A 14,136-nucleotide genomic window follows, 5' to 3' on the forward strand; every position below is an offset into this window, starting at 1 on the left:
AAAGGAGAAACACAGGGAAGAGTGAGGGTTGTAAAATGGTAGAGAGTGTCTAAAATAGTAATGATGTCCTATCCATACAAAATATTTTCTGATCTTTCCAAACTTTCTTTGAAATGTAGAGGGCAATTTTCTAAGTATTCCTATTTTGTGGGGGAAAAATGTGGTGCTCAGTGAGGTTAAATGACTTGGTAAACGTCACAAAACTAAAAAATGACAGAGCTAGACAAGGGGCAGGGATCTTCCCATGCCTGCTCTAGTCCATTTTTCACTGTACTATGTTATCAAAGGAAATCATCCTAGCACATAAATTGCTCAAGAGAGTAGGTATAATGTTAATAGTATAGCTTCCTTCTGCCAGTTTATCTAATTGATTTATGGTAATATTTACAGTGCTTAAATAAAAAAAGAAGTGTTTAGGAACTACCACCTCTGTAAGAGTACTATAGCCTTAAGAACCAAATTAGCACTAAATAAACATATCATGAAAATTTCAAAAAACATATTATTGATTTCAATTAAACCTAAATGAAAAGAATTACTGTCAGTATTTAAACTCTATGTAACTCGTCTAACAGTAAAAGGACTTATTCACAGAATTCATTCTAAATGCATAGATCAAAATTTCATTACATATCAGCAACACTGCTTATGTAGAAAGCATAGATAAACTTAATATGATGTTTAAGAGTGGAATCTAAGATGATGGCAAGTTGTTTTTTTCTTTTGTAGGATTCTAAAGAGAAAGATCTCTAGGAATCCCTGAAACTGTTACTCAAAATTGAGATGACTGGGCACATTTTCACTGGTATTTTGGAAGAACTATCCTATTTAGGATTGGTTATATTGAACCTTGTTAACTTCCTGAAATATTTCATTGACTAGATATGAAATTTTTGTTAGGACATGACTATGAATGTAAATGATTCTTTCCTTGTGGATCATTAAATTTATTTTTTCCTAGTATTTAATTGTTTCCAGTTCTACCCTAAACAGTGCCATCAGTGTTATCAAACCAGGTAAAATTTTAATTTATATTAAGTGCAAATACTGAATTTTTAAACCAACCAAACAAACTGAATTATAACAAGACAAATTTTTTTTGAATTGACATGTTGTAAGATGATGAAAATATATATCTAATGTCAGTTACAAAATATGAGTTTCAATCCAGCAAAACCCATTGTACTATAGTATATGCAGTTTCTGTATCTGTATACAAATGTTTAGTTTTGACCAAAAGAAGAGAATGATATCCTAGTATTTGAAATATGTACAAAGTAGTAAATCACATTCAAGATTAACTCAATCAACAAGTTACTTTACGTATTTAATTCATCACAAGGTGATGCTTCCATTTGCTCATTCATTTTAAAAAAATTGCTTGTTATCAAATTGTAACTATATAGCTAGTTCTTACGGAATATGAGAAGAATAACTATAACATTCTGGCAGAACTTTATTTTCAGTTAGCTAAATAATTTTCCTGAACAAACTGCTGGGTACTTGTGGTTTCTGTCAGTCTTCTAGCAAAAAGAAATTGGCATTGCAGTTAGCTTGAGAACAGACTTGAGGAACGCATGGCACCAGAGTGAGGTCATGTCAACCATAATGGGCAGATTTTTCTACGAGGCCTGTGACATGAATGTTTAATGCAGCTGAGATCAGAGGGTGACCCTATCTAAGATAATTCACCATGCTCTATTTATATAGACACATCATATGGCAGGAAATTGGAAGGGCTGGTACTGCTTTCTTTATAATGATATGAAAGAGGAGCCTTATACCAATGAGAAAGATTTATTAAACATGTCTATACAGAATGCATTCAAATTAGGTTGAATTAAAAAAGTATAAGGCAAGAACGAACTTGGCTGCAGCATGAATACATGTAATGTGTACAGAAGAGTGTGTGTATTTATGTATGTACTCACATTATGAGTCCTTGAAGAACTCAATATATTAATTTGTTCTGCTGTAAAGAATTTTTTTTTTTATTTTATTTTTTTTTAAATAGAGGCATGTTTTATTTATTTGTTTATTTGTTTGTTTGTTTTGTTTATACATGCACTGGGTACAGTCAGAAGCGCGGGAGGGTGAGAGAATTCACCAGAGCCAGAGCGGGGAGCAGAGCAGGCAGAAGGACCAAAGTACACTGCTGAGGGGAGCAGCGGGCGGCAGGAGAGGTCTGCGCGCCATGTGGGACCCTCCTCTGGTGGCCAGGGAGCAGCCGGGGATTGAACCAGCGCTGCAGAGGCCGCTGGCAGCTTTGCAACCCAGCGCTCAACCGCTGCGCCACCGGGGAGGCCCTGCTGTAAAGAATTTTTAAAAACTTTTCTTAATGTTATGAACTTATATAATTAATGTATACTTTTGCTCCAAAAAGGCTTTAAGGGAAAAGATGATAAGTTAGAACACAGCTTTAGTGGACTTTATATTTAAGGAACCATAGTAAAATTAATTTAGCATTTAAACTTCATAGTTGTGCAAAGTTCTACAAATTATTGATTTTTCTGATAGCAAAAGAAATCTGGTTAAGTATACAGATGCACAATATGCCATCAGTAATGAAGCTATATATAATAGATATTGTATATACAGTCTTAAGTATATAATGACTCACGATATATAAGAGAACTGACCAAACTTCACATACATGAGTGTTTCTTTTTCTTCTTTCAGGAAAAAGGTACTTTTGCAACTATTTTTTTTTCCTCTGGAATAAATGTGCTCAAATAATTGAAAAAAAAAAAAAAAAAAACTCTACTTAGTAACTTGACAACTAGCCCTACCATTCTTAAAGTTTCGGTGATTTTAAGATGTGGAAACTTTTATTATTTATGATTCAAATTAAACATAATTTATGTATATTCACATAATACCAAGATGCCAAGACTATGTTTATATTTTTTAAATAGGAGAAAAGAAATGTTCAGATGAGTTAAATTAGGTGAGCTAACTCATTCTTAAAATGAAAAAATGAAAAAAGGTGTCAAGGCTGTATCTATAAAAAGAATGACAACTACAAAAAATTTTGTCCGTAACTTGGAGTCAAATGAGAAAATGCGGGTAACTTAATCAAGGCTGGGGTACAAAGTGACTGTGATACATATGGGTTATTCTGATGGTGCTGTGTCAAACAATTGTGTGACTGGGTAACTAATAATTTGAATCAAAATATATTGAGAATAGTCTGCTAACTACATCAGAAAGCAATTCAAGTGAAATAATAAACACGAATTATGAATTTTACTTAAAAGTACAGAGCTCACAGTTTCTGTAAAATACTGACAAAGAAAGTACCACTACATTGGTACTTCAACCTCTCGAATTCTCTACAAGTTCTGAACAGCATGCGCAGGCTTCTTATTGACTTTCATATATTGTCTTAATCATATCTGCAACACACTCAGAGGACACAAATGGACCATTTCACTCTTTTGTCTGGTGAAGTGCATTTACTATATTTTCTGTTTAGGAAAATTTTTATAGTCAGTTCCTCCCTACCCATGAGAAAAGGAAAGAATATTACAGAACTTCAGAGATTTGATGAAAATCATCTTCTTAAGTTTATCCGTACATGTAGCCCTTTGAATAAGGTCTCTAAAATAATAATTTGTATGAAATGATCTTTGCAATTAAAATGCAAGCAAACCAAAAAAAGAGCTACTTCCTATTTGAAAAGCACACGCTAATATTGTTCCTCATGCAAGAGTATTTGGAAACTCTGAGACCATCTTAATAGAATTCAAATATGACTATGACTAGGGTATCAGATCTATAGATCTGATTTCAAAATTGAACATAAGAGTATAAATTATAGGGCCTCCCCTGTGGCGCAGAGGTTGAGAGCTGGGCTGTGAAGCTACCTGCAGCCTCTGCAGCGCCGGTTCGACCCCCGGCCGCCAGGCGAGGGTCACACATGGCGCACAGACCTCTCCTGCCGCCCGCTGCTCCCCTCAGCAGTGTACTTCATAAGTCTGCCTACTCTGCTCTCCCTTCTGGCTCTGGTGAATTCTCTCACCCTCCCGCGCTTTTGACTGTACCCAGTGCTTGTATAAATAAATAAATAAATCTTAAAAAAAAAAAAAAGAGTATAAATTATATATTAGAAAGATTTATGAAATATCAGCCTTGTAAATTCTATCTTCTCATAAACCACATTCCCATAGATAGGTTTAATTTTCAAAAATAACAACTACAATTTTTATAAAACTGAGATAGTTTTGCTACTAATGACAACATGGTATTTGCAGACAGCATGCTGTCATGTAGCACTTAGATGTGAAACACCAGTACCATAATATCTAATACAATGAAACATTAGATGTAATAAACAATGAAAATTAATTAAAACAAGGAATTTCAATTCTTTTATCTACTGAAGAAATTGAATATTAAGAATGACTTGAAAATAAGAGACCTTAAAATACTGTTTTTAAATGGCTGCACAACTAATTTGTTGTAAACTGAATCAAATTCTTTGTGATTTGCATTAATTATCTCCATTGAGTGCTGGCCCTTTTCCATATTTTTTCTATTTCACAAGGCTGGAGAATCAGAATGCTTTTGGACAGAATGTATTACGGCATAGAGTTGTATTCTTCCACACCTGCCAGGAATTTCAAATAGGAATCTGGAAATGAAATGGAAATAATAGCCTCAAGAAATCTAGAAAATAGGCTTTAAGGGCAAGTCATTCTCTTGCAAACTCTACTTTCTGAAAGAAACATTAATAAGATTAATCAAGTGAAAATTCTACATACAGGAATATTAGAGGAAAAACATGCTTCCTCATCACGTGCAGTTAAGAAGAGACAAATGTCATCTATAAATTTTTCTTTCATAAAAGAGGTATGAAGTGCTTTAAAGTAACCTGAGATTTCCTAGGGCTTTGTAGGCAAAGAGCCTCACTTATTAAAATTGTTCTAGTTGTTACTTAACATTACTTTCCTATTGTATAACAGGCATGATACTTAATGCATAAGTGTTTAATATAAATTAGTTATTATTATTAACTAAAATGTATTTTCTATAATGTAATAATTATTCAAGGTGTTTATTTCATGATTTGCATGCAGTTAGGTTAGTCTTCAGATAGAAACTACCTAGAACAACAAGATGGTTAATTTTATACCTGGGAATGTATGGTTCTGCAGGAGGAGGGGGGATGTAGAGATCCTGAAGGGCAGAACTGTCTCTTTTGGTGGGAGTACTGATGGTGCTGGAAGGCGTGGCAACGCTGCTTGTGGGACTTCTAGGTATAAGAGGCTGGTTAAAATGAAAAAGAAAATACATACGCACACAAACAACACACAAAACAACAACGACACATAGTTATCATTTTTAAGTGATCTATTTCTGCAAAGTTTTTTTTTTACTTTGGCTGAAATCAAGAAGCATGTTATTTAAATACATGGCTAGTACTTTGAATCTCCAAAAACATATAATTTATTACTTTAGTTTCCAACTTAGTTCCCAACTCACCTTAGTCTGTGGTATAACCACTTAATGCTATTTATAAGGTAGTTTTACCATGCAATGTTGGATAGTGGGAAGATTTATCTCACAGTCAGAAATTTATTTAAATTAAATTTGCTTTGTTAGACTCCCACCTTTAAAAGAAAGATAATAAAAAAACAACTTATAAAGAAATATATTTCAGATCTTTTCCCAAAAAGAGACACAGCATGCTCTTAAGTAGAATGTCACAGATTCTGAGGAAAGGTTACAAAAGTGGTGTATGAAAGGCCAATATGAGAGAACATTTTCTAGGAAAATGTACTTTTTCCATAAATATTAACAAAACTAATTGTCTTCTCAAAGTCATTTTATGGTACATCTTCAAAAGTATGGTGATTAGTGTGACACAATCATTTCACCTTTCAAAGGCACACACATATATCACTGCTTGAAATAATCTTCAGTGGCATATCTACAGATCTCATATTTGTGCCTGTATTAAGTATTAAATAGAAAGTTGGGTTTTTAAAAGTCAAGATAGTTTATCTATCAAATTAAAGACCACATCAGGATGCATTAAGAGCACTCCCAAATCTAAGCTTCACAGCACTTGGAAATGATCTTGTGGTTTAAGAAATTACTCTAACGTGAAAATAAAATCCACGTATTTCATGCTTATTATCTTACAGCTCTTACTGATTACCTACACATACAATGATATTAAAAATAAGAACTTTAGAGCAATCGCGAACACAAAAATAATGATCACAAAATAAACTGTACCTTCACATGACAAGATGTTGCCATTTCAGCCAGTATGCAAACACTTTTGGCATATCTATATAGATCCACAGTTCTATTACTTTAACACTTATTAAATGGACAATCAAAAAATGGCACATTACAACTATTTAAATTGTGACAATACTTTTATACAGATAAACAGAATTTGTTCAAAAAGCCAAGCATGAAATACAATGTACAATGCAGTCACTGGGGTAGGCTACACAGTTTGTGACTCAGGTCATGGTTTTTGACCTTCCTTGTTACACAGCTCACCTTAATAGCTTGAAATCACACATCCTACAAAATGAATGTTAAGGTTTGATCTATCTGAGATAGAATTTAAAGAGAGAGAGAAGTTGGTAATTTATTTTCAGATTCTACAATATCCCATCTCATATGATGCAAAAAAAGCCAGAAATTTTATATGCTGAAGAATTTTAAGATATTATGAAATCTGTGCAGTAAAGACTATATTTAACTATGCTGATTTGGGATTTAAATTATATGTATCTCTTACAAACAAAAATCTTGGCAATGGGAAATTCTGATATTATATAGGTAATCAGGAGTCACCTATACAGATGAACACCATGAAGCCTGAGGAAATGAAAAATTATATTCTTTCTAAGGCTATACCATATGCCTCTACAATACATCTTTGAACGACAGGTTCTTTAGATCAAGTATTTAAACAATTCTTTCTATATAGTCACTGCCATGTGACTCTGTTTGTGTTTGCTTTTCTGTTTTTCAGAACATCTTGGTATTAAAGACAGATGACATGAAACAAAAATTTCACTGTTGAAAGGTAAAGAAAAGATTCATTATACAGTACATTACTTCCCAATACTTTCTAACAGATGCACTGAGAGAAAAATTTATACTCAGTATGCTTTTTAAATGCCGTAATGTATCTCTTATTTTAAAATCTCCTAATCCTGTAAGTGAACTGAAAAACAATTTCTAAAAATATAAGCATTAAAAAAAATCCTCACTTAAAATTTTATATCCTTTTCTCTCTTTGAGATTCCCTATTTCTGTTTTGAAGACTTCACTCCTTTTATTTTACCATCAATAGGACTAAAGGCAAGTTTTCTTCATTAGAACATAACCCTGCCCGTCTCAAATAAAGAGGAAGGAGTGAGAAAAGGTGTGGTAGAAGTCTATGGTTACAAGTCTATTATAAGTACACTTATTTAGAGTGAGGGGTAAGGACCAACCATATTTCTTTCTGCCTGGACTAATAACAGAAACGTCTTACTTTGGGTACTTGGTCTTTCCCCTTCCAGGCAATTTAAATAATGGCCTTGCCAACTCCATTCAAATTTCTATTTTCTCTAGGTTTCTACTCTCAACAAGGCATTGATTGCTAATAATGTTATCAGTTAATAAGATCAGCTAAATAAATACTTAGAAGACTTTTACATATATTTAAAAAGAGAACAGAGTTGATTGTGCCAACTTGTTAGTGAGAAATTCTTAGTTATAACAATAATTCAGCTGGTTGAAAAAAACAACTTGTTCTTTGCAGAGAACAAAAGAAATTAATACTGTTGTTTAACTCAGCTGGCTAGTTACTTTATTAACTGGTAAATCATAGAAAATATCTCAACTAGTTTACCTTGCAGAAATCATCTGACTAAGTAATATGCCTTATTAAATATTCAGTATGTTCAGTTAATGTTCAAGTTAATTCAAACTAAAAAAAAGACAGTAAGCAATGGAAATGTAAGACATAATAAATACAAACTTCATGTGGGAAAATGAAAATTGCTACTCAATCCAAAAGGAAATCTTTGTAATAATTTAAAATTATAATCTCTTAAAATTTTTTTTCCAAATTTGGATGAGAATTAAAAGAGCACAAAATTAAATGATCAAAAAATGCAAAGTACATTAAAGAACATTAAAAGATAGGCAAAATATGACTAAATCAGGCACAGAATAAATGATGCTATTAGCTGAAGTTATTAGCAAGACATTCCTAGTTGTAACCAGTGGCATTAAAATGACACCTACCAACAATAATCATATTTAATTGTAAGAAAATACCCCAAAAAGTAACAAATACAGATTCCCTCAATTCAAAAAAGGAGTTCCTTTAATATTAAATTTAAATTTTAGTAGGGAATTTTTTTTTTAGAGAGAAAAAAAGATCTTAATATTTGAGTATAATAACCCAGAGGATAGCTTTTCCTACACTGGCACGATTTACTTTCAATTATTTGTTCATAACACAGTATGAGAAAAGCAGATACCATGGTACAATAAAGAACTTCCAATTTAAGTAAAAAAAGGGTATTTTTTTTTTTTTTTACCACATTGTCATTTTGATTTTTCCTCTCATATTGGTAAAATTTGTATAGGAAGAGAATTACGAATGATCATCACTTATGGATAAAATACATTTTAAGAATGCATCTTGTTACTCAAGTAAGCATATCTAAATGGGCCTAGTAACATAAAGCTCTCCTTCAACAGATTCAGTGAGATGTTAGCAGAAAAGACATGTTCGAGTTTATGTTATTACACTTCTAAAATAAGTATATATAGATTTCTAGGGGAACTGACTTGTATATATTAAAATATTAAAATTCCAAATAAAAGCATCATACATTAACTCTTTAAATATATATTAATAATCCTAGGTCGAATTAATGATAATTGCTGTTAACAGGACTCAGAAATCTACTAGGTAAAATGTGTATCTACATTTTTCATAGCACTTGTTTGAATTATATATTTTCAAATTGTATACCACAATGTAGTATGGCACAAACCTTCCTCTGAATCATGAGTGGCGACTTTGGCAATAATATCCTACACTCAGGAAGATTGTGATTATTGTAAAATGAAAGTTTCAGCTTTTGTAAAAGATCAATTAAGTCTCACTTTAAATCCTCTGATGGCACAGGTCTTTTCTTTGTGTCCCCAATTCTAAGGTAACTGAGCATTTCTGGAAGGTGTTAATGCACTTCTAAAACCTCAATGGTCTTAAAGACTAAGAGAAAAGAACTTCTACATTTGAGGTTTTACTTGAAACATTTTACATTTTAATAACTTTTGGTATAGTTGTGCCTCTGTCTAGTACGTGACCTAGCTTTCACAGAATTATAGAAAGTCTTGAATAAAACCAATGACATAAAGACAACCCCAGCATTAAAGATTAAAACAGTGCATTACGTTGTTATATCTAAAATTTACTGATGTAAAGATCACAAAGAACTTGCTTTGCCTTCCAGGGGGAAAATAACCATTGAAATAGGAATGATTACATCAAGTATAAAACCTGGCCATTTAGTTTATTCACTCTTGGGAATAAGCACAGACTCAAAGGTCTCAAAATATCCCATTATTCTAGCACAAAACATTTATACAAATCCTTAGTTCAAACATATTTTCATTATAATTCCCGACACAAGTACCAGAATATTATTTTATGTTAGCGACTCCCTTCTTAATCTCTAAACAAATGATTCAGAAAAAAGTATGTCTGGATTTGGGGAGGCAAAACATTGCGTACAATCTTTTACGTTTCTTAACCATATAATGAGTATGAGATGTAATTCAGAAATTACTGGGTATACTTTTTCCTGGGTAAGTTTTTAAGTAGTAAATTATTTGAAAAGAAGCTAAGCAAGAGAAACACATGTATTCAAAATCTTCTCACAGTTTTTTCCATAGCTTGTATAAATACAAGTTTGAGTCGTCTTTTTATATAAGCATGTAATCTTTCCTTTCCTATCAGACTACGAAGAAACCAAACAATTTTTTCTGATCACAGATTTGATCAAGAAACCATATCTGTACAGGTTAAAAAAATGCAGATATATGTGCATTAAAATATGTATGTAGTTACACAATATACGACTAATGTAGACTTCAGAGTCATCCTACAAAATGGGTTTTCCCCACTGAGTCATCATATCTGCCAAACTGTATTGAAAATACTAGTATATTTAATCTTGTGCTGTCTAGTTTTGTAGGCATAGTTAATACTGCAACATTAAAACTAGACTTCCAATTTTGTCAAGTTACCAAACATCATTTTTGGAATATTAACTAAAGAAAGATGAGAAACTAAAGAATAAAGAAACTAAAATACAACTGTTGCATTTTAGGTGTGATTATTTGTCATCAGTGTTAACATTTTGAAAGCATTTGGCTGAAAAACACAAATGTGATTTAGATTCTTTAATTAACTTGCTTAAAACATTGGTGAACAAAATTTGAAGTGACAATTGCTTGCAGCTATTTAATAATTTGAGCATGGAAAACACATAATTGTTTCTGCCTCCCAGTCAACACAATTACATTTTTAGTTAAAATTTATTTTCTTTAGTATAATATCTAGTATTAGTTCTCTTCCTCTTCAAAACATGCTTTTAAAACAAATCTCTCAGAAACATAGCAACTTTTGTTATTAATGGGTTTTTCAATTAACCCAACCCAAAATTTTGATACTGAAATAAATTTTTATAACTTGTTTTTTTATTTTGACAGAATGACTTGAACCATTCATATCTGTATTATTTGAAAAGTAACATAAGGAGTGTTCAGTTTTTATACCAGTTTAGAGATAGAATTTACTGCTATGACTGTTTTCTTTCCATTTCCTTTTTTGCTCAGTCATTTAAACATCCTGTAAAAATCTTATCAAGGCAATGCTAAACAATAAAATTAATATGAAAAGCACAAAACCACACAACAAACTATCACACTGATAAAAGAGATTTATGGATTAGAATCCAGTTTAGGAACATAGTTCTAATGATACAGCTTGATGTCATTTTATACAAAAATGTCTTTAATGAAACCTTTATCAGTATGTTGAATTCCTGCATTGATTTTATTTTTAGCGATCATTTCTGAGATGCCTTCTCATAAAAAAGCTGTATTTTTAAATTTTTTTTTAAAGTTGTTGATTTCCAGTGCTGTCAATCAACATTCTTGTCAGTGTCCAGCTAATTCTCCCTTACATCTCTTGTAGAAGAAAATGACACCACTCATGCACGCCTGTGATCTATGCACACTAATTTAAAACCACAAACATCTAAAACTATAGCTTAAGGCTTATCCACAGTTCCCTAGGATTTTTTCATCTAATTGGTAGAGCTTGACCATAAGCAATCACCATGCTTACCAAAATCCAGGATATTAATAGCAGGTACTACTAAGGAGTTTTCAGAACACTTCTCAGGAAGCAGGGAATCCCTGCTTTGCTTTCTTAGGATAAAAGATTCTATCTCAGATAAAACATCTATACTATTTATAAATAGGTGTAGAGGACAACAGAATTCAATTCCAGATTAAAACTGCAAGTAGTATTTGACTAAAGTATCTTTTAAGTTTTCAGTTAAATTGCAAAACCGTTTGAGAAATCAGGAATTTACAAAAGAGCTGCCAAATTTCATGAAATGTACTAATGGAATTGCTCTGTGAGCATGAGGTTGAATTGTATGCTTTTGTTTATTTGGCTATAATTCCATGGTTGATTTTTAAAAAGACAATCCAAATCAGAATTCTTCATTAAAGTTGATTAATAATATAATTTATTTTTAGAAATATGATTAGAAATAAAACTTGTGCTTTCATTAACAAGTGGTATTCCTTAACAATCTTATACCTTAAGGGTAGATAAAATTATGTTTTATTTGTGTAGCTACAAATTTTTTCCCTGTTAGTTTAAGAAAAAGTATTCCCTATGTTAGGATAAAGTTGGTCTTTTTCTTTTAGATGCACATATTAATGTCCACCTCCCCATTATGTAAACTTTGCCATATTTTATCTGAAAATTCTACTAGGTAAATTAAACCTAATATAGTATAAGAAAAAGATGAACTAGATATACTGCACTAAGGAAATGTCATATCTTGTTCCTTTTTGTAACCTCTGTTTTAAATACATTATTGGCATGCCCTATGAAAAGACACAACCTAATGTTCAATTCTTTAGGTTTGAACACTGAAGATTCATAATCTGGTAAATTAGTGGGCGTTTAACTCCAACATATCTGCACACATACCGGAAACAAGAATACAGTAAGAATGGTACTGTGTCTATACAGAGGATGGTTACCCCATTAAGCACTTATGTTTTACATTTGAAGTCCTTAGATAGCAGGAAAAATATATGGCCTTAGGCAAAGTCAGGAAAGAATCAAAACTGCCTTTAAGACCTTCTCATTCCACTATTTCTTTTGACTTTCCCCTCCTCTGGAGGCATTTGACCTTCAATCTACAGATCCTGGTACCCTCAAGTATTGACCATCATTGGTTGTATCAAAATATACATTCCATAAAAATTCTGACCAGTTTCCAGATATGTTTCTAGCACAGGCCAAAGTCACAATATCAAGAAAAAACTCTCTAATGGTAAGATTTTAGGTCTTCAAAATAGATTCTGGGGAGATCTGGTAGTGGTGGTGGTGGTATGGTCTGTTAGAGGACTTATCCATTGCCCTTATTCCTAAAACCTTGTTTTACCAGGTGGAAGAATTTAATTAAAACTGACACCCTTCCTTTTACTCTTTAAAAAGTCAGCAACTGAGAAACCATTTTCAAAGAAGTTGAAAGCATGTTTGTTTCCCTCACCCCAAATTCCCTATAGTGTTGTTTATCTATTAGTGGTTAAACTTGGACAATACATTTTAGGTGGACAAAATTCAGTTGAAATAGCAAATTTAGGAAAATGTTGATGGGTATAACCACTTAGGTAAATGCTAAGTTTCTTTTTTCCTGATTTTAACATACTGAACAAGTAAATTTAAAAATATAATCAGAGTACCTGAATAGGCACTGGGAAATAAATATAATTAGTGATCTGATGAGGTGCATTTCTTGGCATTTAGGAATGGACCTAGAAACAGTACCTTAAAAATCTATTATAATTATATTATAATTAAGGAATGATGTGAGGTAATTTAAAAAATTAAAGTCTTTGTTCTCTAGCTTTAAATACACATACCAAATCAATGTTTATCACAAAGGAAATGTTGGACTTTTAATTATCTCAGCATTTTATATAAAAGTGATTCTTAAATGGATACTGTCATTACCTTAATTCTCCACTTTAGTTTGTGCTTGGGGAACAAATTATCAGTTTATTTTCCAGAGATATTCTCTCAAACATATTTCATGGATCAACAGATACTAGTGTTCTTTGGCATTCAAAGTGAAATACAGAACCCAGTTGTTAAATTTAATTATACTTATATAGAGAAGAACACTTAGTGGCTGAAAGGATCTCTTCTTCAGGGTTCCCACTTCTGACACTTTGAAGAAGGATCTTTAGGGGGTACATGTCAATAGGAAGCTACAGAGTAGAACAACAAAGCAACTTATAATGCAGTGAGAAAATAAAATGAAGTGATGGGAAAGTCTGAACTGTTAATCTATGATTTAATGAGTCAAACACTGAACTCTAGTGATCATCAAAAATTTCTGATCATATACACTGCAAGTCAAATGTATTTGAACATATTAATACAGTTTTACATATATTCATTTGAAAAATACTCACATGAAAAATTTAAAGACCTTAATGTTACAACAGTTTATATATTTTTGTTACTTAAGTGTAACATCAACTTTCAGGCCAATACGTAGTAAAGCTTTACAGAATGAAAAATCATTATAATCTATATGGTCATTTACATGTAAAGGAGAATTTGCTTATCAGGAAAAGAATCTGAGTGTTCTGTTACTACTATAGAACTTAGTAACAATTTACATAGTGAAAACACCTGTATTTTCACATATTGCTTTTCTTTTTAGCCTCAACAAATGGCAATATTCTATTTCAATGGGCATTTAAAAATTTTAAAAATTAGACTTCTAGAATGGTAATAGTCTCCTATTTTTAAAATGTAAGCTTCACAGACAAAGTTTA

At 31.9% G+C, this 14,136-nt stretch overlaps 1 protein-coding gene across 4 annotated transcripts in view; it reads right to left on the bottom strand.

Annotated features, from left to right (window-relative positions):
• The window catches only part of CNKSR2 (connector enhancer of kinase suppressor of Ras 2), a 238,242-nt gene that overhangs the window by 95,294 nt on the left and 128,812 nt on the right, over positions 1-14,136 (bottom strand). For all 4 annotated transcript variants that reach the window (XM_037512621.1, XM_037512620.1, XM_037512618.1 and 1 more), the window contains one exon: positions 5,135-5,268. In XM_037512621.1, the coding sequence (XP_037368518.1) occupies positions 5,135-5,268 (134 nt within the window). The remainder of the gene's footprint in view (positions 1-5,134; positions 5,269-14,136) is intronic.

This window comes from Talpa occidentalis, unplaced genomic scaffold (assembly GCF_014898055.3).
Source record: "Talpa occidentalis isolate TD23 unplaced genomic scaffold, MPIMG_talOcc4v2.1 talOcc4.15, whole genome shotgun sequence".
In the NCBI taxonomy this organism is placed as follows: Eukaryota; Metazoa; Chordata; class Mammalia; order Eulipotyphla; family Talpidae; genus Talpa; species Talpa occidentalis.